Source organism: Ranitomeya variabilis, chromosome 4, assembly GCF_051348905.1.
Source record: "Ranitomeya variabilis isolate aRanVar5 chromosome 4, aRanVar5.hap1, whole genome shotgun sequence".
Classification (NCBI taxonomy): Eukaryota; Metazoa; Chordata; class Amphibia; order Anura; family Dendrobatidae; genus Ranitomeya; species Ranitomeya variabilis.
Window position 1 is genome coordinate 704,459,700 of NC_135235.1, and position 22,872 is coordinate 704,482,571.

At 46.3% G+C, this 22,872-nt stretch overlaps 1 protein-coding gene across 1 annotated transcript in view; it reads right to left on the reverse strand.

Annotated features, from left to right (window-relative positions):
- LOC143766476 (uncharacterized) overlaps nucleotides 1-22,367 on the reverse strand; it is a 61,698-nt gene extending 39,331 nt beyond the window's left edge. The window contains exons 1-5 of the mRNA XM_077254192.1: nucleotides 22,350-22,367; nucleotides 14,848-14,997; nucleotides 14,539-14,718; nucleotides 14,333-14,456; nucleotides 14,152-14,249 (exon numbers count right to left, since the gene is read on the reverse strand). Of these exons, the coding sequence (XP_077110307.1) occupies nucleotides 14,152-14,249; nucleotides 14,333-14,456; nucleotides 14,539-14,718; nucleotides 14,848-14,997; nucleotides 22,350-22,352 (555 nt within the window). The 5' untranslated portion in view covers nucleotides 22,353-22,367. The remainder of the gene's footprint in view (nucleotides 1-14,151; nucleotides 14,250-14,332; nucleotides 14,457-14,538; nucleotides 14,719-14,847; nucleotides 14,998-22,349) is intronic.
- Between the last annotated feature and the right edge of the window lie 505 nt (nucleotides 22,368-22,872).

Genomic DNA, 22,872 nt, shown 5'->3' on the forward strand with positions numbered 1-22,872 from the left:
GGACAACAACTTTTGGGGCCCAATTTCTCCTGTTACCCTTGTGAAAAGAAAAACTTGGGGGCTAAAAAAATCTTTTTGTGTGGAAAAAAAAATATTTTTTATTTTCACGACTCTGCATTATAAACTTCTGTCAAGCACTTGGGCATTCACAGTTCTCACCACATATCTAGATAAGTTCCTTGGGGGGTCTAGTTTGCAAAATGGGGTCACTTGTAGGGGGTTTCTACTGTTTAGGTACATCAGGGGCTCTGAAAACGCAACATAACGCCCGCAGACCAATATATCAAAGTCTGCATTCCAAAACGGCGCTCCTTCCCTTCCGAGCTCTGCCGTGCGCCCAAACAGTGGTTTACCCCCACATATGGGGTAGCAGCATACTCAGGACAAATTGGACAACTTTTGTGGTCCAATTTCTCTTGTTACCCTTGTGAAAATAAAAACTTGGGGGCTAAAAAATCTTTTAATATTTTTTATTTTCACGGCTCTACATTATAAACTTCTGTGAAGCACTTGGGGTTCAAAGTGCTCACCACACATCTAGATAAGTTCCTTAAGGGGTCTAGTTTCCAAAATGGTGTCACTTGTGGGGGGTTTCCACTGTTTAGGCACATCAGGGGCTCTCCAAACGCGACATGGCGTCCGATCTCAATTCCAGCCAATTCTACATTGAAAAAGTCAAACGGCGCTCCTTCACTTCCACGCACTGCGGTGAGCCCAAACAGTGGTTTACCCCCACATATGGGATATCGGTGTATTCAGGAGAAATTGCACAACAACATTTATGGTTAAATTTCTGTTTTTACACTTGTGAAAATAAAAAAAAATGGTTCTGAATACAATGTTTGCAAAAAAAAGTTAAATGTTCATTTTTTCCATCCACATTGTTTCAGTTCCTGTGAAGCACATAAAGGGTTAATAAACTTCTTGAATGTGGTTTTGAGCACCTTGAGGGGTGCAGTTTTTAGAATGGTGTCACACTTGGTTATTTTCTATCATATAGACCCCTCAAACTGACTTCAAATATGATGTGGTCCCTAAAAAAAAAAAATGGTGTTGTAAAAATGATAAAATTGCTGGTCAACTTTTAACCCTTATAACTCCCTAACAAAAAAAAAAAAATTGTTTCCAAAATTGTGTTGATGTAAAGTAGACATGTGGGAAATGTTATTTATTAACTATTTTTTTGTGACATATCTCTGTGATTTAAGGGCATAAAAATAAAAATTTTGCAAATTGCAAAATTTAAAAATTTTTCGCCATATTTCCGTTTTTTTCCATAAATAATCGCAAGTAATATCGAAGAAATGTTACCACTAACATGAAGTACAATATGTCACGAAAAAACAGTCTCAGAATCAGTGGGATCCGTTAAAGCGTTCCAGAGTTATAACCTCATAAAGTGACAGTGGTCAGAATTGTAAAACACCAAGGTTACTTACCGGTAGCCGGTTTTTCCGGAGCCCATGACAGCACACATGAGAGAGGGGATCCGCCCAGTCAGGACAGGAAACCTACTGAAATAAAAGGGCGGTACCTCTCCCTCGCTTCAGTAGGTTTTCAGAGCATGAGAGGCCCCCTTGGTTAGTACATATGGCAATCTACCACCACATTATAATAACAACAAAAAACACCCAGCTAAAAGTGCGCACCAAAGGGTGAAAAAAGAAGGGAGGGAATATACAGGTGCTGTCATGGGCTCCGGAAAAACCGGCTACCGGTAAGTAACCTTGGTGTTTTCCCGTCTCCCATGACAGCACACATGAGAGATTTTTGGAGAAAGGAACACCTTAGGGAGGGACCACCGCTTGCAGCACCCTTCTACCAAAGGTAAGGTCAGTAGAGGAAGATAAATTCAGTCGGTAGTGTTTAAAGAAGGTAGACGGAGAGGACCAGGTAGCGGCCTTACAAACTTGATCTATCGAGACCTCTGCTTTTTCAGCCCAGGAAGTAGCCACGGCCCTGGTGGAGTGAGCCTTGATGCCTTCAGGGATCGGAACGCCACATGCAGCATAGGATAAGCTAATGGCCTCCCTAATCCACCTAGCAATAGAACTTTTGGACACCCCATGACCTTTCCTGCTACCCTGGAAAGCTACAAATAGAGACTGATCTTTCCTCCACTGACTGGTTAAGGATATGTACTGTAACATAGACCTTCTTACATCAAGAGTGTGAAACCTCTCCTCACCTGGATTTTTTGGATTAACACAAAAAGAGGGTAATACAATCTCCTGACTCCTATGAAATTTAAGAAACTACCTTAGGTAGATAAGCCAGATCTGGTCTTAGAATCACCCTGTCGTCATATATCTGAGTGTATGGAGGACAAATGGACAGGGCTTGCAAGTCACTCACCCTACGTGCGGATGTCAAAGCTACTAATAGTACCGTTTTTAGAGTGAGAAATTTTATCGATAATTCTTGCAAAGGCTCAAAAGGACTCTTAGTCAGAGCATCTAAAACCAGATTTAAATCCCAGGGAGGAATTTTCTGAATTACTACAGGTCTAGACCTACTACATGATTTAATGAAACGGGCAACCCACTTATTGGAGGCTAAATTACAATGATATAAAGCTCCTAATGCTGACACTTGAACCTTAAGTGTATTGGTAGCCAATCCTAGCTGTAAGCCTGCTTGCAGAAACTCTAAAATAGCACCCACAGGAGCCTCATCCGACAAAGGTTGTCCTAAAAACTCTAGAAACCTCTACCATGTCCTACCATAAATTCTCAATGTAATCGGCTTTCTACTTTTCAGCAGGGTGGAGGCTAGCCCTGGCGAGAATCCCTGTCGGCTCAGTAATGCCCTCTCAAATTCCAGGCTGCTAGATGGAAGCCCTTCACTTGAGAGTGGCATACTGGACCCTGGGTAAGCAGGTCCGGGACCTCTGGTAGGATCCATGGATCGGTTACCGACATTTGTCTTAGGAGAGAAAACCATGGTCTTTTCGGCCAGTATGGAGCAATCAGTATCACTCTTGCCTGCTCCATCCTGATCTTCCTCACTACAACCGAAATTAATGATATCGGTGGAAACACGTAAGCGAGGCTGAACCTCCACGGTATTCGGAGGGCATCCACTGAAACCGGGTTCCCCCTCGGGTCTAACGAGCAGAACCTCTCCACCTTCCTGTTGTGAAGCGTGGCAAACAAGTCTATTACCGGTTCGCCCCAGGCCTGCACTATTTGTTGGAACACCCTGGAATTCAGCGACCATTCTCCCTGTCTTAGCTTTTTGCGACTTAAGTAGTCCGCCTTTGTGTTTTCGACCCCCCTTATGTGCAGAGCTGTGAGGGACAGTAGGTGAGATTCTGCCAACTGAAGAAGCGCCGATGTTGCCCTCATGAGGGAAAGGGACCTCGTCCCCCCTGGTGATTGATATAGGCAACCACTGCATAATTGTCGGACATCACTCTGGTATGACGACCCTGAAGGATTGGAAGGAAATGTTTTACTGCTCTTTCTACAGCCCATAATTCTCTTATATTGGATGTTTGATATTTTTCTGTATGGGACCAGGACCCCTGTATGGAAAGGGTCCCTAGATGTGCACCCCATCCTGTACCACTCACGTCCGTTGTGATCACGTCTTCTACCGGAGTTAGCCACTGAACCCCTGAGCTTAAGTGATCCCTCACTGATAACCAGACTAGGGAATCTCTGACACATAACAAGAGATGAACTTTTCCCTCCAAATGCCCTTTTAACAACCTTTGTGTTGACAGGACCTCCCACTGCAATTGCCTCAGGTGGAACTGTGCCCATTTTACAGCGGGAATACAGGATGTTAGTGACCCTAGCAGAGACATCGCCTTTCTTAGCGTCATCACAGGCTGAGGTATCGCCAGTTCCACAAGACTTTGTATTTTGGATATTTTGCTCTCTGGCAGGAGACAGAGTTGACGCGTGGAGTCCAGAACCAACCCCAGGAAGGACTGAACTTTCTCTGGTGTTAATCTCGACTTGGCGACATTTATCTCCCAACCTAATACTGCTAGGGTCGTAGTCACTTCTTCTATTTGTGCAAGACAGTGATCTATTGACCTGCCTATTACCAGGAAGTCGTCTAGGTACGGAACAATGACTCCTGTCCCGGGAACGGAGGAAGGACATGACTTCCGACATTAATTTTGTAAATATTCTCGGTGCTATTGATAGACCAAATGGAAGGGCCGCATACTGGTAGTGTTTGAGTTGTCCTTGGACAATCACTGCTACTCTCATAAACTTTTGATAGTCCCGATGAATTGGGACATGGTAATAAGCGTCTTTTAAGTCTATAGCTGCCATGAAGCAGTCCGGGAACAGTATCTTTATTGCTAAGCCTACCGACTCCATCTTGAAGGAGTAATTTTTTATTGACCGGTTGAGTTTTTTTAAGTTGACAATAGTCCTTAGTGAGCCATCTGGCTTTCGTATTAAGAAGAGAGGGGAATAAAACCCTTCTCCTTCCTCTTCCTTTGGAACTTCTACTAGGACATTTTTTAGAACTAGCCCCAATACCTCTGTTTCCAGAGCTAGTTGTTCCTCTGGAAGTTTTCTGCATGGTGTCAACACAAAAGTCTGTCGAGGTGGATGAATAAATTTTATTTTTAGTCCGTCGCTGACAACATCCAACGCCCAACGACTGGGGGAAATATTTAACCAGGCGTGAAGATAGAAAGAAAGCCTTCCCCCTACTTCCAGCTTGGCGTCATTGGGAGGGCTTTTTTGTGGATGTGGAGGGGCCCTTAAACATGTACCCTGATCCTTTTCTATCTCTATAGTCCCAGTTTCTTCTATCTCCCGGGGGTCGACCTCTATTGAATTTTCCTCTCCGAAAATAAGGCCATCTGATATCCACTGGAAAACGAGGAAACCCTTTTTTCTTGTCGCCAGCTTTTTCTAAAATGTCCTCCAGTTTCTGACCAAAGAGGAATTTGCCTGTTATGACCCCAATGGCGAGGGTCTCAGAGGAACAAGTAAGTCTGCGAAGTACAAAAAAATCCAGCTCATAGGGCAGTGGTAACTGGGTTGACCATATATCTACTCCTAACGCCAACACTAGAAGTAGCCGGGGAACATGCCTACGTTGGTCGCTAGATGTCTCGCGCCAGCCGGAGGACTAACTACCCCTAGAAGAGGAAAACAAAGACCTCTCTTGCCTCCAGAGAATAGACCCCAAAAGTAGGATACAAGCCCCCCACAAATAATAACGGTGAGGTAAGAGGAAATGACAAACACAGAGATGAACTAGGTTTAGCAAAGAGAGGCCCACTTACTAATAGCAGAATGTAGTAAGATAACTTATATGGTCAACAAAAACCCTATCAAAAATCCACACTGGAGATTCAAGAACCCCCGAACCGTCTAACGGGCCGGGGGGAGAACTCCAGCCTCCCTAGAGCTTCCAGCAAGGTTAGGATACAGATTATGTACAAGCTGGACAAAAATGCAAACAAAAACAAATAGCAAAAAGCAAGAAAGCAGACTTAGCTTAATTTAGCAGGAACCAGGATCAGTAGACAAGAGCACAACAGATTAGCTCTGATTACAACGTTGCTAGGCATTGAACTGAAGGTCCAGGGAGCTTATATAGCAACACCCCTGACCTAACGACCCAGGTGAGCATACAAGGGATGGCAGACATTCCCAGAGTCAAATCACTAGTAACCACTAGAGGGAGCCAAAAAGGTAAATTCACAACAGTACCCCCCCCTTAGTGAGGGGTCACCGAACCCTCACCAAGACCACCAGGGCGATCAGGATGAGCGGTGTGAAAGGCACGAACCAAATCGGCCGCATGCACATCAGAGGCGACCACCCAGGAATTATCCTCCTGACCATAGCCCTTCCACTTGACCAAGTACTGAAGCCTCCGCCTGGAGAGACGAGAATCTAAGATCTTCTCCACCACGTACTCCAACTCGCCCTCAAACAACACCGGAGCAGGAGGATCAGCAGAAGGAACCACAGGCACAACGTACCGCCGCAACAAGGACCTATGAAATACGTTGTGAATGGCAAACGACACCGGAAGATCCAGGCGAAAGGATACCGGATTAAGGATTTCCAATATCTTGTAAGGACCAATGAAGCGAGGCTTAAATTTGGGAGAGGAGACCTTCATAGGAACAAATCGAGAAGACAGCCATACCAAATCCCCAACGCGAAGTCGGGGACCCACACCGCGTCGGCGGTTGGCAAAACGCTGAGCCTTCTCCTGTGACAACTTCAAGTTGTCCACCACATGACTCCAGATCCGCTGCAACCTATCCACCACGGAATCCACCCCCGGACAGTCAGAAGGCTCCACATGTCCCGAGGAAAAACGAGGATGGAAACCAGAGTTGCAGAAAAATGGCGAAACCAAGGTGGCGGAACTAGCCCGATTATTAAGGGCAAATTCAGCCAACGGCAAGAAGGTCACCCAATCATCCTGATCAGAAGAGACAAAACACCTCAAATAAGCCTCCAGAGTCTGATTAGTTCGCTCCGTTTGTCCGTTAGTCTGGGGATGGAAAGCGGATGAAAACGACAACTCAATGCCCATCCTACCACAAAAGGATCGCCAGAACCCGGAAACAAACTGGGATCCTCTGTCCGACACAATATTCTCAGGAATGCCGTGCAAACGAACCACGTTCTGGAAGAATACAGGAACCAGATCAGAAGAGGAGGGCAGCTTAGGCAAAGGAACCAAATGGACCATCTTGGAGAAACGATCACATATCACCCAGATGACAGACATGCCCTGAGACACAGGAAGATCAGAAATGAAATCCATAGAGATGTGTGTCCAAGGTCTCTTCGGGACAGGCAAGGGCAAGAGCAACCCGCTGGCACGAGAACAGCAAGGCTTAGCTCGAGCACAAGTACCACAGGACTGCACAAATGACCGCACATCCCTTGACAAGGAAGGCCACCAAAAGGACCTGGCCACCAGATCTCTGGTGCCAAAAATTCCCGGGTGCCCTGCCAACACCGAGGAATGAACCTCGGAAATGACTCTGCTGGTCCATCTAGCAGGCACAAACAATCTGTCAGGTGGACATGAGTCAGGCCTACCAGCCTGAAATCTCTGTAACACACGTCGCAGATCAGGAGAAATAGCTGGCACGATAACTCCTTCCTTAAGAATACCCACAGGTTCAGCGACTCCAGGAGCATCAGGCACAAAGCTCCTAGACAGAGCATCGGCCTTCACATTCTTAGAACCTGGTAAATATGAGACCACAAAGTCAAAACGGGAGAAAAACAATGACCAGCGGGCCTGTCTAGGATTCAGGCGTTTAGCAGACTCGAGATACTTCAGATTTTTGTGATCAGTCAAGACCACCACACGATGCTTAGCACCCTCGAGCCAATGACGCCACTCCTCAAATGCCCACTTCATGGCCAACAACTCCCGATTGCCCACATCATAATTTCGCTCTGCCGGCGAAAACTTCCTAGAGAAAAAGGCACAAGGTCTCATAGTAGAGCAACCAGGGCCTCTCTGCGACAGAACGGCCCCTGCCCCAATCTCCGAAGCATCCACCTCAACCTGAAAGGGAAGTGAGACGTCAGGCTGGCACAAAACAGGCGCTGAAGTAAACCGGCATTTCAACTCCTGGAAAGCCTCCACGGCAGCAGGAGCCCAGTTAGCTACATCAGAGCCTTTCTTGGTCATATCCGTCAGCGGTTTAACAACGCTAGAAAAATTTGCGATAAAACGACGGTAGAAGTTAGCAAAACCCAAGAACTTCTGAAGACTCTTAACTGACGAGGGTTGAGTCCAATCATGAATAGCTCGGACCTTGACTGGATCCATCTCCACAGCAGAAGGGGAAAAAATGAACCCCAAAAAGGGAACCTTCTGTACACCAAAGAGACACTTTGAGCCTTTTACAAACAAAGAATTTTCACGCAAAATCTCAAAAACCATCCTGACCTGCTCCACATGCGAGTCCCAATCATCAGAAAAAAACAGAATATCATCCAGATAAACAATCAAAAATTTATCCAGATACTTCCGGAAAATGTCATGCATGAAGGACTGAAAAACTGAAGGTGCATTAGAGAGCCCAAATGGCATCACCAAGTACTCAAAATGACCTTCGGGCGTATTGAATGCGGTTTTCCATTCATCGCCCTGCCTAATGCGCACAAGGTTGTACGCACCACGAAGGTCTATCTTGGTGAACCACTTGGCACCTTTAATCCGGGCAAACAAATCTGACAACAGCGGCAAAGGATACTGAAATTTGACAGTGATCTTATTTAAAAGCCGATAGTCAATACAAGGCCTCAAAGATCCGTCCTTTTTGGCCACAAAAAAGAATCCCGCACCAAGAGGGGAAGAAGAAGGACGGATATGCCCCTTCTCAAGAGACTCCTTGATATATGAACGCATCGCGGTATGTTCAGGTACCGACAGATTAAACAGTCTCCCCTTAGGAAACTTACTGCCAGGAATCAAATCTATTGCACAGTCACATTCCCTATGAGGAGGCAGTGCACTGGACTTAGACTCGCTGAAGACATCCTGATAATCAGACAAATACGCCGGAACTTCCGAAGGCGTAGAAGAAGCAATAGACAAGGGCAGGGAATCTCCATGAATTCCATGGCAGCCCCAACTTGACACTGACATAGCCTTCCAGTCCAAGACTGGATTATGGGTCTGTAACCATGGCAAACCCAAAACAACCAAATCATGCATTTTATGCAGAACAAGAAAACGTATCACCTCCCGATGTTCGGGAGTCATGCACATGGTAACCTGTGTCCAAAACTGCGGTTTATTTTTTGCCAATGGCGTAGAATCAATACCCCTAAGAGGGATAGGATTTTCCAATGGCTCAAGAACAAATCCGCAGCGCTTGGCAAATGACAGATCCATAAGGCTCAGGGCAGCACCTGAGTCCACAAACGCCATGACAGGATACGATGACAGTGAGCAAATCAAAGTTACAGATAGAATAAATTTAGGTTGCAAATTACCAATGGCGACCGGACTAACAACCTTAGTAAGACGTTTAGAGCATGCTGAGATAACATGTGTAGAATCACCACAGTAGTAACACAAGCCATTCTGGCGTCTATGAATTTTCCGCTCATTTCTAGTCAGGATTCTATCACATTGCATTAAATCAGGTGCCTGTTCAGACAACACCATGAGGGAATTTGCGGTTTTGCGCTCCCGCAACCGCCGGTCAATTTGAATTGCCAAGGCCATAGAATCATTCAGACCTGTGGGAATGGGAAAACCCACCATCACATTCTTAATGGCTTCAGAAAGGCCATTTCTAAAATTTGCAGCCAATGCACACTCGTTCCACTGGGTCAGCACAGACCATTTCCGAAATTTTTGGCAATACACTTCAGCCTCGTCCTAGCCCTGAGACATGGCCAGCAAGGTTTTTTCTGCCTGAATCTCAAGATTGGGTTCCTCATAAAGCAAACCGAGCGCCAGAAAAAACGCATCGATATCAGCCAATGCCGGATCTCCTGGCACCAGCGAGAAGGCCCAATCCTGAGGGTCGCCCCGTAAAAAAGAAATAACAATTTTTACTTGCTGAGCGGTCTCCAGATGAACAGGGTCTCAGAGACAAAAACAATTTACAATTATTCCTGAAATTTCTAAATTTAAATCGGTCTCCGGAAAACAGTTCAGGAATCGGTATCTTAGGTTCTGACATAGGATTTCTGGTAACATAATCTTGTATGCCCTGCACACGAGTAGCAAGCTGGTCCACACTTGTAATCAAGGTCTGGACATTCATGTCTGCAGCAAACACAAGCCACTCAGAGGTAAAGGGGAAAAGAAAAAAAAAAAAAATGAGAGAGAGAAAAAAAAACAACTCAGAATTTTCTTTCTTATAATCCCGCTTCTGCAATGCATTTAACATTTAATACTGGCCTGGCAAACTGTTATGACCCCAATGGCGAGGGTCTCAGAGGAACAAGTAAGTCTGCAAAGTACAAAAAAATCCAGCTCATAGGGCAGTGGTAACTGGGTTGACCATATATCTACTCCTAACGCCAACACTAGAAGTAGCCGGGGAACATGCCTACGTTGGTCGCTAGATGTCTCGCGCCAGCCGGAGGACTAACTACCCCTAGAAGAGGAAAACAAAGACCTCTCTTGCCTCCAGAGAATAGACCCCAAAAGTAGGATACAAGCCCCCCACAAATAATAACGGTGAGGTAAGAGGAAATGACAAACACAGAGATGAACTAGATTTAGCAAAGAGAGGCCCACTTACTAATAGCAGAATGTAGTAAGATAACTTATATGGTCAACAAAAACCCTATCAAAAATCCACACTGGAGATTCAAGAACCCCCGAACCGTCTAACGGCCCGGGGGGAGAACTCCAGCCTCCCTAGAGCTTCCAGCAAGGTTAGGATACAGATTATGTACAAGCTGGACAAAAATGCAAACAAAAACAAATAGCAAAAAGCAAGAAAGCAGACTTAGCTTAATTTAGCAGGAACCAGGATCAGTAGACAAGAGCACAACAGATTAGCTCTGATTACAACGTTGCCAGGCATTGAACTGAAGGTCCAGGGAGCTTATATAGCAACACCCCTGACCTAACGACCCAGGTGAGCATACAAGGGATGGCAGACATTCCCAGAGTCAAATCACTAGTAACCACTAGATGGAGCCAAAAAGGTAAATTCACAACATTTGCCGTCGCACGGAATGGAACAGAGTCTATTTTTTGAGGGTAAGTCCCCTGGGCACCCCTTCAACCACAAGGCACGTCTTGCCACGTTAGACAATCCTGCTGCCCTAGCTGCAAGTCTTACAGAGTCTGCTGACGAATCAGCTATAAAGGATGCCGCCCCTTGTGCCATTGCCATATTGGCTAGGACCTCGTCTCTCGGCACTCTAGATTTCAACTGATCCTCTATTTGTTGCAGCCAGACAATAAGGGAGCGGGCAACACCTGTTCCAGTTATTGCCGGTTTTAGACCTCCGGGGGCTGCCTCCCAGGTATGTTTTAAAAAAGCATCCGCTTTTTTATCTAAAGGGTCTCTTAGGACGCCTGAATCTTCCAAGTGTAGGGATGACCTTTTAGATGACCTAGCCACCGCACCATCAATTTTAGGGGTCTTATCCCATACTTCTGAATCCTTTTCCTCAAAAGGATAACGTCTCTTAGAAGCTGAGGGAAGACTACCAGACTTTTCAGGCTTCTTCCACTCTTTCTCTATAAGGGTTTTAACTCTAGTATTTACTGGGAAGGTACGCTTCCTCTTCTCCTCCAAACCACCAAACATAACGTCCTCTACTGATCTGGACTCCTTCTCATCTTTAAGGCCCATTGTAGCCCTAACTGATTTAACCAGTTTATCTGTATTCTCAGTTAGGAAGCATGGTCGGCCCCCAACATCACTATCCGAAGAGGAGCCAGAGAACACGGAAGAGGACGAACATGGAGAGAGGTCCTTCTTGATATTCTTCAGATTGAGGGGTACCAGAATCTGAAACAGTCTCTAAGATCTTGCTACTTTTCTTTTTTAGGACTGATTTTAAAGACCCTTTAACCTCTGCTCTAATCATGGCCCTGAGGCTAGCGGCAAAGTCAGGGGATTCATCCTGAATAGTTTTTTGGATGCAGTCCGCACAGAGGCTTTTCTCAGAATTGTAAAAATTGGCTCGGTCATTAAGTACCAAATTGGCTCTGTCACGAAGGGGTTAAAGTCCAAACGATGACAGCAGGTGGGGGCTTTGGGGACTATTCCTCCCATCATCTGACACATGCTTTCGCTAATAACAGCAGGAGTGGATGATTGGGGTATTCCTCACCCGCCGCCTGCAATATATTGAAATAAATTAATGAAAAACCCGGTGTGAGTTCCTCCCTATTTTCTTGAACCAACCAAGAAAACCTCACAGCTGGGGGCTCCAACCCCCAACTGTCAGCTTCAGCAAGGTTGGCTCTCAAGAATAGAGGGGTACCCATGCTATTTTTTAAACTTATTTAAATAAATAATTAAAAAAAATGGTGTGGGGTCCCCCCCATTTTTGACAACCTGCCTTGCTAAAGCTCACAGCTGGGGGCTGGTTTTCTCAGGCTGGTAAGGGGTCATGGATATTGACCCCCCAGCCTAAAAACAGCAGCCTGTAGCTGCCTAGAAAAGGTGCATCTATTAGAAGCGCCAATTTTGGCGCTTTGCCAGACTCTTCCCACTTGCCCTGTAGCGGTGGCAAGAGGGGTTAATATTTGTGGGGTTGATTTCATCTTTGTATTGTCGGGTGACATCAAGCCCACAGTTTAGTAATGGAGAGGTGTCTTTAAGACAACTAACCTATAACTCCTATAGTTATATGGTAAATAAAGAAAAAGCCAGAATAAAGTCCTTTAATTAAAAAAATTACTCCTTTAATATTCTCAATTAAACCATACTTACGACCTAGCCTAATTCCACCGAAGCCCTCGATCTCCTGTAATAAAAATAAAATAACAAAACAACAATATACCATAACTGTCTGCCATTCTGTTCCACGCCGTAATCCATGTCTGGGGGATAATTAGTTTTCAACCTGGATGGTGCCAAGATGGAACCATCTAATAGATGCGCCTTTTCTGGGCAGCTGCGGGCTGCTGTTTTAAGGCTGGAGGGGGCCTAAAGCAATGACCCCTTACCAGCATGAGAATACCAGCCCCCAGCTGTGAGCTTTAGCGAGGTAGGTTGCCAAAAATGCGGGGGACCCTATGCCGTTTTTTAAATTATTTATTAAAGTATTTAAAAACAAACATAGCGTGGGGACCCCAGTGTGAGGATATGGCCGCTTACTGAAGACTATAGGACAAATGGACATAAAGCGGAGACTACCACTCTAAGACATTAAGACTTTTTCCAGCATGGAGCACCGGTTACATAAATATTATTGTACTTCAATAGTTAATTTGCTTGGTGTGTTTTATTTGTGCTCGTCAGTTCATGCTCAGGAATCAATGTTTCTATTCAGTGGCAGTCAGCAGAGGAAGACGAGCAGGCTAGAGCTTATGTAAACCTAAGGATAGACTATCAGTCTCATTTGTATCAAGGTCTCATTCCCATTGTACTCCCAAACCTAGGCCCACTGTGTGGGTGGGAATAGTAGACTCAGGGGAGCCATCACCACGGGAGGTCTCACATACAGTCCCACCTGATGGAATATGCCTTGTTCTGTGAGCTAAAGGAAAATGTTTAAGGGGGCGGTAGAAAAAGACATAGGGTTGAATCAGGCAGTTGTTGAAGGGATTTCGATGGAAGAGGATCCAAGCTGGAATGGATAGATGATCTATGGAGCTTTGGAGATTGTTGGCTGGAGGGGTATCCATGAGCTATGGTCAGGATAGCCATCGTCTGGAGGAACATAGGCTGTGACTGCACACTATAGCAGCTGGAGATACAAAATCTGTGGGCCAACCAAAAGTTGGGAGACAGTGGGTATCACCTGGTATGGGGCCAGTGGAACTACTGATCTCAGATTGGGAACTTGTGGACTGAGGGCATTGTATGTTGGCCATCTACTTGGATTTGTTGTACAACCATGGATGTATGGAATAAAAAAATTAGTTGCATTGATAACCTGCCTAGGTGATTTTTATAACCACAACCTCAGATCTTCACACCCTCTATTCTTGATAACCAGCCTTGCTGAAGCTGACAGCTGAGGGTTGCAGCCCCCGGCTGTGAGTTTTGCCTGGTTGGTTCAAGAAAATAGGGGGGAACCCACACCAGGTATTTCATTCATTTATTTCATTATATCGCAAGTGGCGGCTGAGGAATACCCTGATCATCTGCTCCTGCTGTCACTGTTATTAGAGGCAGCAAGGGTCAGATGATGGGAGTAAGAGCCCCAAAAGCCCCCAACTGCTGGTCATCGTTCTGACTTTAATATAACTCATCATTCTCTTCCGCTCTTGGCGATCGCCGGCAGAGCAGGGAAGAGCGATGAGAGCCGTCTTCAGCACCCGCCACCGAGGAAATAGCGCTTACAGTAGTGCTTCTTCCCCGGCGGCCGTCTGTGTGGTACTGAGGCAGCACACGGTTGCCACACATGTGCCGCAAGTATTACACACACGGACACGGATATCTCCGGTATTGGTTTTTCCGGGACCGAAAATAAACAGACGTGTGAAATTGGCCTAAGGGAGATCTCATGACACCTTCTCTCCATCTACCTGATGATCCTGAGGAACATTGGGATCTTCTTGGTTACAGTCCTGTGGAACAAGAGGATGGGGACATCTCTCGGGTGTTGTCCTCTTACTGGATAGATCTGGAGGAAACACATACAGGGACTGAATTCATTCTTTACATACAGATAATTATAGGCCGTATGTATTTAGTCCTGTCCATTACCTGGTGATGTGAGGGGCTGGGGAACCTCCATCATGACGTCATTGTACAGATCTTTGTGTCCTTCTAAATACTCCCACTCCTCCATGGAGAAATAGACGGCGACATCCTGACACCTTATAGGAACCTGACACATACAATGATACCGTCATCCCCCGATCCCTTCATAGAGTTACTTTATAATATCCCAGCATTCCCAGCAGTGTCACCTCTCCAGTCAGCAGCTCAATCATCTTGTAGGTGAGTTCTAGGATCCTCTGGTCATTGATGTCCTCATGTATCAGGGGGTGAGGTGGAGGCCCCGTGATTGGGCTCAGGGGTCTTCCCCATCCCTCAGACACAGGGTCCTGACAGCGCTCACTAGAGGTCTTCTTCACCACTGTGTAATCCTGGTTATGGAGAGACACATTAATAAATCTCACTACAGACATTTCCAGAATCCTCACCTCTCCAGTTCTGTCCATCTGTTATTCCCATAGATAAGAATGATGTAATGTGACGTCATCAGAATCTCTCACCTCTCCAGTAAGCCGGAAGAGGATCTCTAGGGTGAGGTGTAATATCCTCTCCGCCATCTTGTCTCTGTCCATATCCATCTTTGATGGGTAAATCAGGAAAATTCTCTTATATAGAAGATTTTCACTGAGAGGATCCGATATTGTAGAGACCTGAATGAGAAGAAGATGAGCCGATGTAACATGTAGGGTTAGGGGTGTATTGGGATTAGGGTTAGGTTAGAGGTTAGGGTTGAGATTAGGATTAGGGGCGTGTTAGATTTGGGGGTTTTGATTAGGGTTATGGTTAGGGTTGAGATTAGGGTTGTTTTGGGGTTAGGGTTGTGATTAGGATTATGGATCGGGTTGGGATTAGAGATAGGGGTGTGTTGGGGATAGGGTTGGAGTTAGAATTGGGGGGTTTCTACTGTTTAGGTACATCAGGGGGTCTCTGTTATGACCCCAGTGGCAGAGGGTCTCAGAGGTTATAGTCAAGTCTGCAAACATAAAAACCAGCTCATAGGGCAGTGGTAACTGGGCTGACCGTATACCTAATCCTAGCACACAAATAGCAGCAGCCGGGGAACGTACCTACGTTGATTCTAGACGTCTCGCGCCAGCCGGAGAACTAACTAACCCTATCAGGGAAAAGATAGACCTTTCTTGCCTCCAGAGAAAAGACCCCAAAAAGTTGGATACAAGCCCTCAACAAATAATAACGGTGAGGTAAGAAGAAAAGACAAACGTAAGAATGAACTAGGCTTTAGCAAAGAGAGGCCCACTAACTAATAGCAGAATATAGGAAGATGACTTATACGGTCAGCAAAAACCCTGTCAAAGTTTCCATGCTGATTATTCAAGAACCCCCGAACCGTCTAACGGCGCGGGGGGAGAATATCAGCCCCCCAGAGCTTCCAGCAATAGCAGGAATCACATTTAGTACAAGCTGGACAAAAATAAGAGCAATGCAAATAACCAAAAAGTAAGGAAGCAGGACTTAGCTTATTTTGCAAAGAACCAGGACCAGCAGACAGGAGCAAACAGAAAGGAACTGATTACAATGATGCCAGGCACCAGACTGAGAATCCAGGAAGTTTAAATAGGAACACCCCTGGACTAACGAACAGGTGGGTGCCAAGCAGGGGAAAGACAATCCCAGAGTGATATCACTAGTGACCACAAGAGGGAGCCAAAAAGTCTAATTCACAACACAGCTCTGCACTGTCCGGCACCTCCCCCGTCTCTCCTTCTCTGCCGGGATACCAGATAAGAGCAGGAGAAGCCGGAGCTCCGTGCACACACAGGAGGTAGTGAGTCTCTGACCTTTCATCTTGATTGCTGCTGGATCTCTCTCTCCCTCACCGTGGAAGCGCAGCGCCGCACAGGGGGCGGGGTCGGTCGGGAGGTGACCCAGCTTTTATTAAAAAAAAAAAAATCCACAAACCTAAGTTACTCAGGTGCCGCCCTCTGCATTGTCCCCACCCTAGGCACGTAGTGCGGGACAACTAATGTCCCGTCCAGTATCCCAGGGCTGACTGTCAAAATCAGGACAGTCCCGCGGGATACGGGATGGTTGGGAGGTATGGGTTGGTAAGAACAAGACCGGAGATATCTGAGGCCAATGTCTCCATGTACGGGGTTTCTCTTTCTCCGGATATGATGGTTTTCTTTGGTACTTTCCCTGTTGTGAAATTGGATTTTGGGCTCCCCCGGTGGCCACTGGTGGAATTGAACTGGTGTGCATCATCCCCTCTGTTCACCTGCTTCCATCAGGATGTGGGAGTCGCTATTTAACCTTGCTCCTCTGTCACTTCCATGCCGGTCAACATTGTAATCAGAAGCCTTTCTGTGCATGTTCCTGCTGCTAGACAACTCCCAGATAAGTTGGACTTTAGTCCTCGTTTGTTTTTGCATTTTGTTCCAGTTCACAGCTGTAGTTTCGTTTCTGTGTCTGGAAAGCTCTTGTGATCTGAAATTGCCACTCTGATGTTATGAGTTAATACTAGAGTCTTAAAGTAATTTCAGGATGGTATTTTGATAGGGTTTTCAGCTGACCATGAAAGTGCCCTTTCTGTCTTCCTGCTATCTAGTAAGCGGACCTCAATTTTGCTAAACCTATTTTCATACTACGTTTGTCATTTCATCTAAAATCACCGCCAATATATGTGGGGGCCTCTGTCTGCCTATCGGGGAAATTTCTCTAGAGGTGAGCCAGGACTATATTTTCCTCTGCCAGGATTAGTTAGTCCTCCGGCCGGCGCTGGGCGTCTAGGGATAAAAAACGTAGGCAACGCTACCCGGCTACTGTTAGTTGTGCGGCAGGTTTAGTTCATGGTCAGTTTAGTTTCCATCCTTCCAAGAGCTAGTACTTATGTTTGCTGGGCTATGTTCTCTTGCCATTGAGAACCATAACAGTTTGACCGGCCCAAAAAGGGTTACATTAATTGACAGAGAAAGGAGAGAAAAGAGAAGTCTGCTGAAGATTTTTTTTTTTTTTTTTCCCTTCCCTTCAGTTCTGAGTGTGCTTGTAATTGAATCTCTTACAAGTCTGCCTATATTGCAGCCTTTCTCTCTCTCTCTCTCTCCTTCTAATCCTGGAATGGCTCTGTGTTCACCTGTTTAAAATGGATATTCAGAGTTTAGCTGCAGGTTTGAATAATCTCACCACGAAAGTTCAAAATTTACAAGATTATGTTGTTCATGTTCCTATATCTGAACCTAGAATTCCTTTGCCTGAATTTTTCTCGGGGAATAGATCTTGCTTTCAAAATTTCAAAAATAATTGCAAGTTGTTTTTGTCCCTGAAATCTCGCTCTGCTGGAGATCCTGCTCAGCAGGTCAGGATTGTGATTTCCTTGCTCCGGGGCGACCCTCAGGATTGGGCTTTTGCATTGGCTCCAGGGGATCCTGCGTTGCTCAATGTGGATGCGTTTTTTCTGGCCTTGGGGTTGCTTTATGAGGAACCTCAGTTAGAGCTTCAGGCGGAAAAGGCCTTGATGTCCCTATCTCAGGGGCAAGACGAAGCTGAAATATACTGCCAGAAATTCCGTAAATGGGCTGTGCTTACTCAGTGGAATGAGTGCGCCCTGGCGGCGAATTTCAGAGAGGGTCTCTCTGATGCCATTAAGGATGTTATGGTGGGGTTCCCTGTGCCTACGGGTCTGAATGAGTCCATGACAATGGCTATGCAGATCGATAGGCGTCTGCGGGAGCGCAAACCTGTGCACCATTTGGCGGTGTCTACTGAGAAGACGCCAGAGAATATGCAATGTGATAGAATTCTGTCCAGAAGTGAACGGCAGAATTTAAGACGAAAAAATGGGTTGTGCTTCTATTGCGGTGATTCAACTCATGTTATATCAGCATGCTCTAAGCGTACTAAGAAGCTTGATAAGTCTGTTTCAATTGGCACTTTACAGTCTAAGTTTATTCTATCTGTGACCCTGATTTGTTCTTTATCATCTATTACCGCGGATGCCTATGTCGACTCTGGCGCCGCTTTGAGTCTTATGGATTGGTCCTTTGCCAAACGCTGTGGGTATGATTTGGAGCCTCTTGAAACTCCTATACCCCTGAAGGGGATTGACTCCACCCCATTGGCTAGTAATAAACCACAATACTGGACACAAGTAACTATGCGGATTAATCCGGATCATCAGGAGATTATTCGCTTTCTTGTGCTGTATAACCTACATGATGTGTTGGTGCTTGGATTGCCATGGCTGCAATCTCATAACCCAGTCCTTGACTGGAAAGCTATGTCTGTGTTAAGCTGGGGATGTAAGGGGACGCATGGGGACGTACCTGTGGTTTCCATTTCATCATCTATTCCCTCTGAGATTCCTGAATTTTTGACTGAATATCGTGACGTTTTTGAAGAACCTAAGCTTGGTTCATTACCTCCACACCGGGAGTGCGATTGTGCCATAGATTTGATTCCGGGTAGTAAATACCCTAAGGGTCGTTTATTTAATCTGTCTGTGCCTGAACATGCTGCTATGCGAGAATATATAAAGGAGTCCTTGGAAAAGGGACATATTCGTCCTTCGTCATCTCCCTTAGGAGCCGGTTTTTTCTTTGTGGCTAAGAAAGATGGCTCTTTGAGACCGTGTATTGATTATCGGCTTTTGAATAAAATCACGGTTAAATATCAATATCCGTTGCCACTGCTGACTGATTTGTTTGCTCGCATAAAGGGGGCCAAGTGGTTCTCTAAGATAGATCTCCGTGGGGCGTATAATTTGGTGCGAATTAAGCAGGGGGATGAGTGGAAGACCGCATTTAATACGCCCGAGGGCCACTTTGAGTATTTGGTGATGCCTTTTGGTCTTTCAAATGCCCCTTCAGTCTTTCAGTCCTTTATGCATGACATTTTCCGTGATTATTTGGATAAATTTATGATTGTGTATCTGGATGATATTTTGATTTTTTCGGATGACTGGGACTCTCATGTCCAGCAGGTCAGGAGGGTTTTTCAGGTTTTGCGGTCTAATTCCTTGTGTGTGAAGGGTTCTAAGTGCGTTTTTGGGGTTCAAAAGATTTCCTTTTTGGGATATATTTTTTCCCCCTCTTCCATCGAGATGGATCCTGTCAAGGTTCAGGCTATTTGTGATTGGACGCAACCCTCTTCTCTTAAGAGTCTTCAGAAATTTTTGGGCTTTGCTAACTTTTATCGTCGATTTATTGCTGGTTTTTCTGATGTTGTTAAACCATTGACTGATTTGACTAAGAAGGGTGCTGATGTTGCTGATTGGTCCCCTGCTGCTGTGGAGGCCTTTCGGGAGCTTAAGCGCCGCTTTTCTTCCGCCCCTGTGTTGCGTCAGCCTGATGTTGCTCTTCCTTTTCAGGTTGAGGTCGACGCTTCTGAAATCGGAGCTGGGGCAGTTTTGTCGCAGAGAAGTTCCGATTGTTCCGTGATGAGACCTTGTGCCTTTTTCTCGCGTAAATTTTCGCCCGCCGAGCGGAATTATGATGTTGGGAATCGGGAGCTTTTGGCCATGAAGTGGGCTTTTGAGGAGTGGCGTCATTGGCTTGAGGGGGCTAGACATCAGGTGGTGGTATTGACTGACCACAAAAATCTAATTTATCTTGAGTCCGCCAGACGCCTGAATCCTAGACAGGCGCGCTGGTCGTTGTTTTTCTCTCGGTTTAATTTTGTGGTGTCCTACCTGCCGGGTTCTAAGAATGTTAAGGCGGATGCCCTTTCTAGGAGTTTTGAGCCTGACTCCCCTGGTAACTCTGAACCTACAGGTATCCTTAAGGATGGAGTGATATTGTCTGCCGTTTCTCCAGACCTGCGGCGGGCCTTGCAGGAGTTTCAGGCGGATAGACCTGATCGTTGCTCACCTGGTAGACTGTTTGTTCCTGATGATTGGACCAGTAAAGTAATTTCTGAGGTTCATTCTTCTGCGTTGACAGGTCATCCTGGAATCTTTGGTACCAGGGATTTGGTGGCAAGGTCCTTCTGGTGGCCTTCCCTGTCTCGAGATGTGCGAGGCTTTGTGCAGTCTTGTGACGTTTGTGCTCGGGCCAAGCCTTGTTGTTCTCGGGCTAGTGGATTGTTGTTGCCCTTGCCTATCCCGAAGAGGCCCTGGACGCACATCTCGATGGATTTTATTTCGGATCTTCCTGTTTCTCAGAAGATGTCTGTCATCTGGGTGGTGTGTGACCGTTTCTCTAAGATGGTCCATTTGGTTCCCCTGCCTAAGTTGCCTTCTTCTTCCGAGTTGGTTCCTCTGTTTTTTCAAAATGTGGTCCGTTTGCATGGTATTCCGGAGAATATCGTTTCTGACAGAGGAACCCAATTCGTGTCTAGATTTTGGCGAGCATTCTGTGCTAGGATGGGCATAGATTTGTCTTTCTCGTCTGCTTTCCATCCTCAGACTAATGGCCAGACCGAGCGGACGAATCAGACCTTGGAGACATATTTGAGGTGTTTTGTGTCTGCAGATCAGGATGATTGGGTTGCTTTTTTGCCTTTAGCGGAGTTTGCCCTCAATAATCGGGCCAGCTCTGCCACCTTGGTGTCTCCTTTTTTCTGTAATTCGGGGTTTCATCCTCGATTTTCTTCTGGTCAGGTGGAATCTTCGGATTGTCCTGGAGTGGATGCTGTGGTGGAGAGGTTGCATCAGATTTGGGGGCAGGTAGTGGACAATTTGAAGTTGTCCCAGGAGAAGACTCAGCTTTTTGCCAACCGCCGGCGTCGGGTTGGTTCTCGGCTTTGTGTTGGGGACTTGGTGTGGTTGTCTTCTCGTTTTGTCCCTATGAGGGTTTCTTCTCCTAAGTTTAAGCCTCGGTTCATCGGCCCGTACAAGATATTGGAGATTCTTAACCCTGTGTCCTTCCGTTTGGACCTCCCTGCATCTTTTTCTATTCATAATGTTTTTCATCGGTCATTGTTGCGCAGGTATGAGGTACCGGTTGTGCCTTCCGTTGAGCCTCCTGCTCCGGTGTTGGTTGAGGGCGAGTTGGAGTACGTTGTGGAAAAAATCTTGGACTCCCGTGTTTCCAGACGGAAACTCCAGTATCTGGTCAAATGGAAGGGATACGGTCAGGAGGATAATTCTTGGGTGACTGCCTCTGATGTTCATGCCTCCGATCTGGTCCGTGCCTTTCATAGGGCTCATCCTGATCGCCCTGGTGGTTCTGGTGAGGGTTCGGTGCCCCCTCCTTGAGGGGGGGGTACTGTTGTGAAATTGGATTTTGGGCTCCCCCGGTGGCCACTGGTGGAATTGAACTGGTGTGCATCATCCCCTCTGTTCACCTGCTTCCATCAGGATGTGGGAGTCGCTATTTAACCTTGCTCCTCTGTCACTTCCATGCCGGTCAACATTGTAATCAGAAGCCTTTCTGTGCATGTTCCTGCTGCTAGACAACTCCCAGATAAGTTGGACTTTAGTCCTCGTTTGTTTTTGCATTTTGTTCCAGTTCACAGCTGTAGTTTCGTTTCTGTGTCTGGAAAGCTCTTGTGATCTGAAATTGCCACTCTGATGTTATGAGTTAATACTAGAGTCTTAAAGTAATTTCAGGATGGTATTTTGATAGGGTTTTCAGCTGACCATGAAAGTGCCCTTTCTGTCTTCCTGCTATCTAGTAAGCGGACCTCAATTTTGCTAAACCTATTTTCATACTACGTTTGTCATTTCATCTAAAATCACCGCCAATATATGTGGGGGCCTCTGTCTGCCTATCGGGGAAATTTCTCTAGAGGTGAGCCAGGACTATATTTTCCTCTGCCAGGATTAGTTAGTCCTCCGGCCGGCGCTGGGCGTCTAGGGATAAAAAACGTAGGCAACGCTACCCGGCTACTGTTAGTTGTGCGGCAGGTTTAGTTCATGGTCAGTTTAGTTTCCATCCTTCCAAGAGCTAGTACTTATGTTTGCTGGGCTATGTTCTCTTGCCATTGAGAACCATAACATTTCCCCCATTAGAAGGGACACCGGTGGATATTGGGGTCTTTACCTGCTACAGTCCTGGTGGGATTTACTCGGTACAGTGGCCGCTGGACAAATATCACCATCAATTACCATCAGACTGAAGGAACATCGCTCCTCTACTCGGCTCTATGGATCCAGGACGAAATCCACTGCGGCCTCTGCAAGAAAAGAAGGAGAAAGAGCAGAAGTTGGGGGAGACCACCGTGGCCTGAGATTTCTACGGCTGCTCTGTGCGCACAGGACCTGTGATGAGGTCACAGGAGGGGAGGAGTCAGGGGTCACATGATCAGGGGCCTCAGTGTATGCAGGACTCTGCTGTGCTGGTTGTCATGGTGCTGGATGAGGGGAAGTTTATGTGTGGGGTCAGGAAGGGTTTACAGTGTGGATGTAGCAGAGCCGCGTGTGTACGAGGTGTACGGAGCGGAGCCGCGTGTGTGTGAGGTGTACGGAGCGGAGCCGTGTGTGTGCGAGGTGTACGGAGCAGAGCCGTGTGTGTGCGAGGTGGATGGAGCAGAGCCGTGTGTGTGCGAGGTAGACGGAGCAGAGCCGTGTGTGTACGAGGTGTACGGAGCAGAGCCGTGTGTGTGCGAGGTGGATGGAGCAGAGCCGTGTG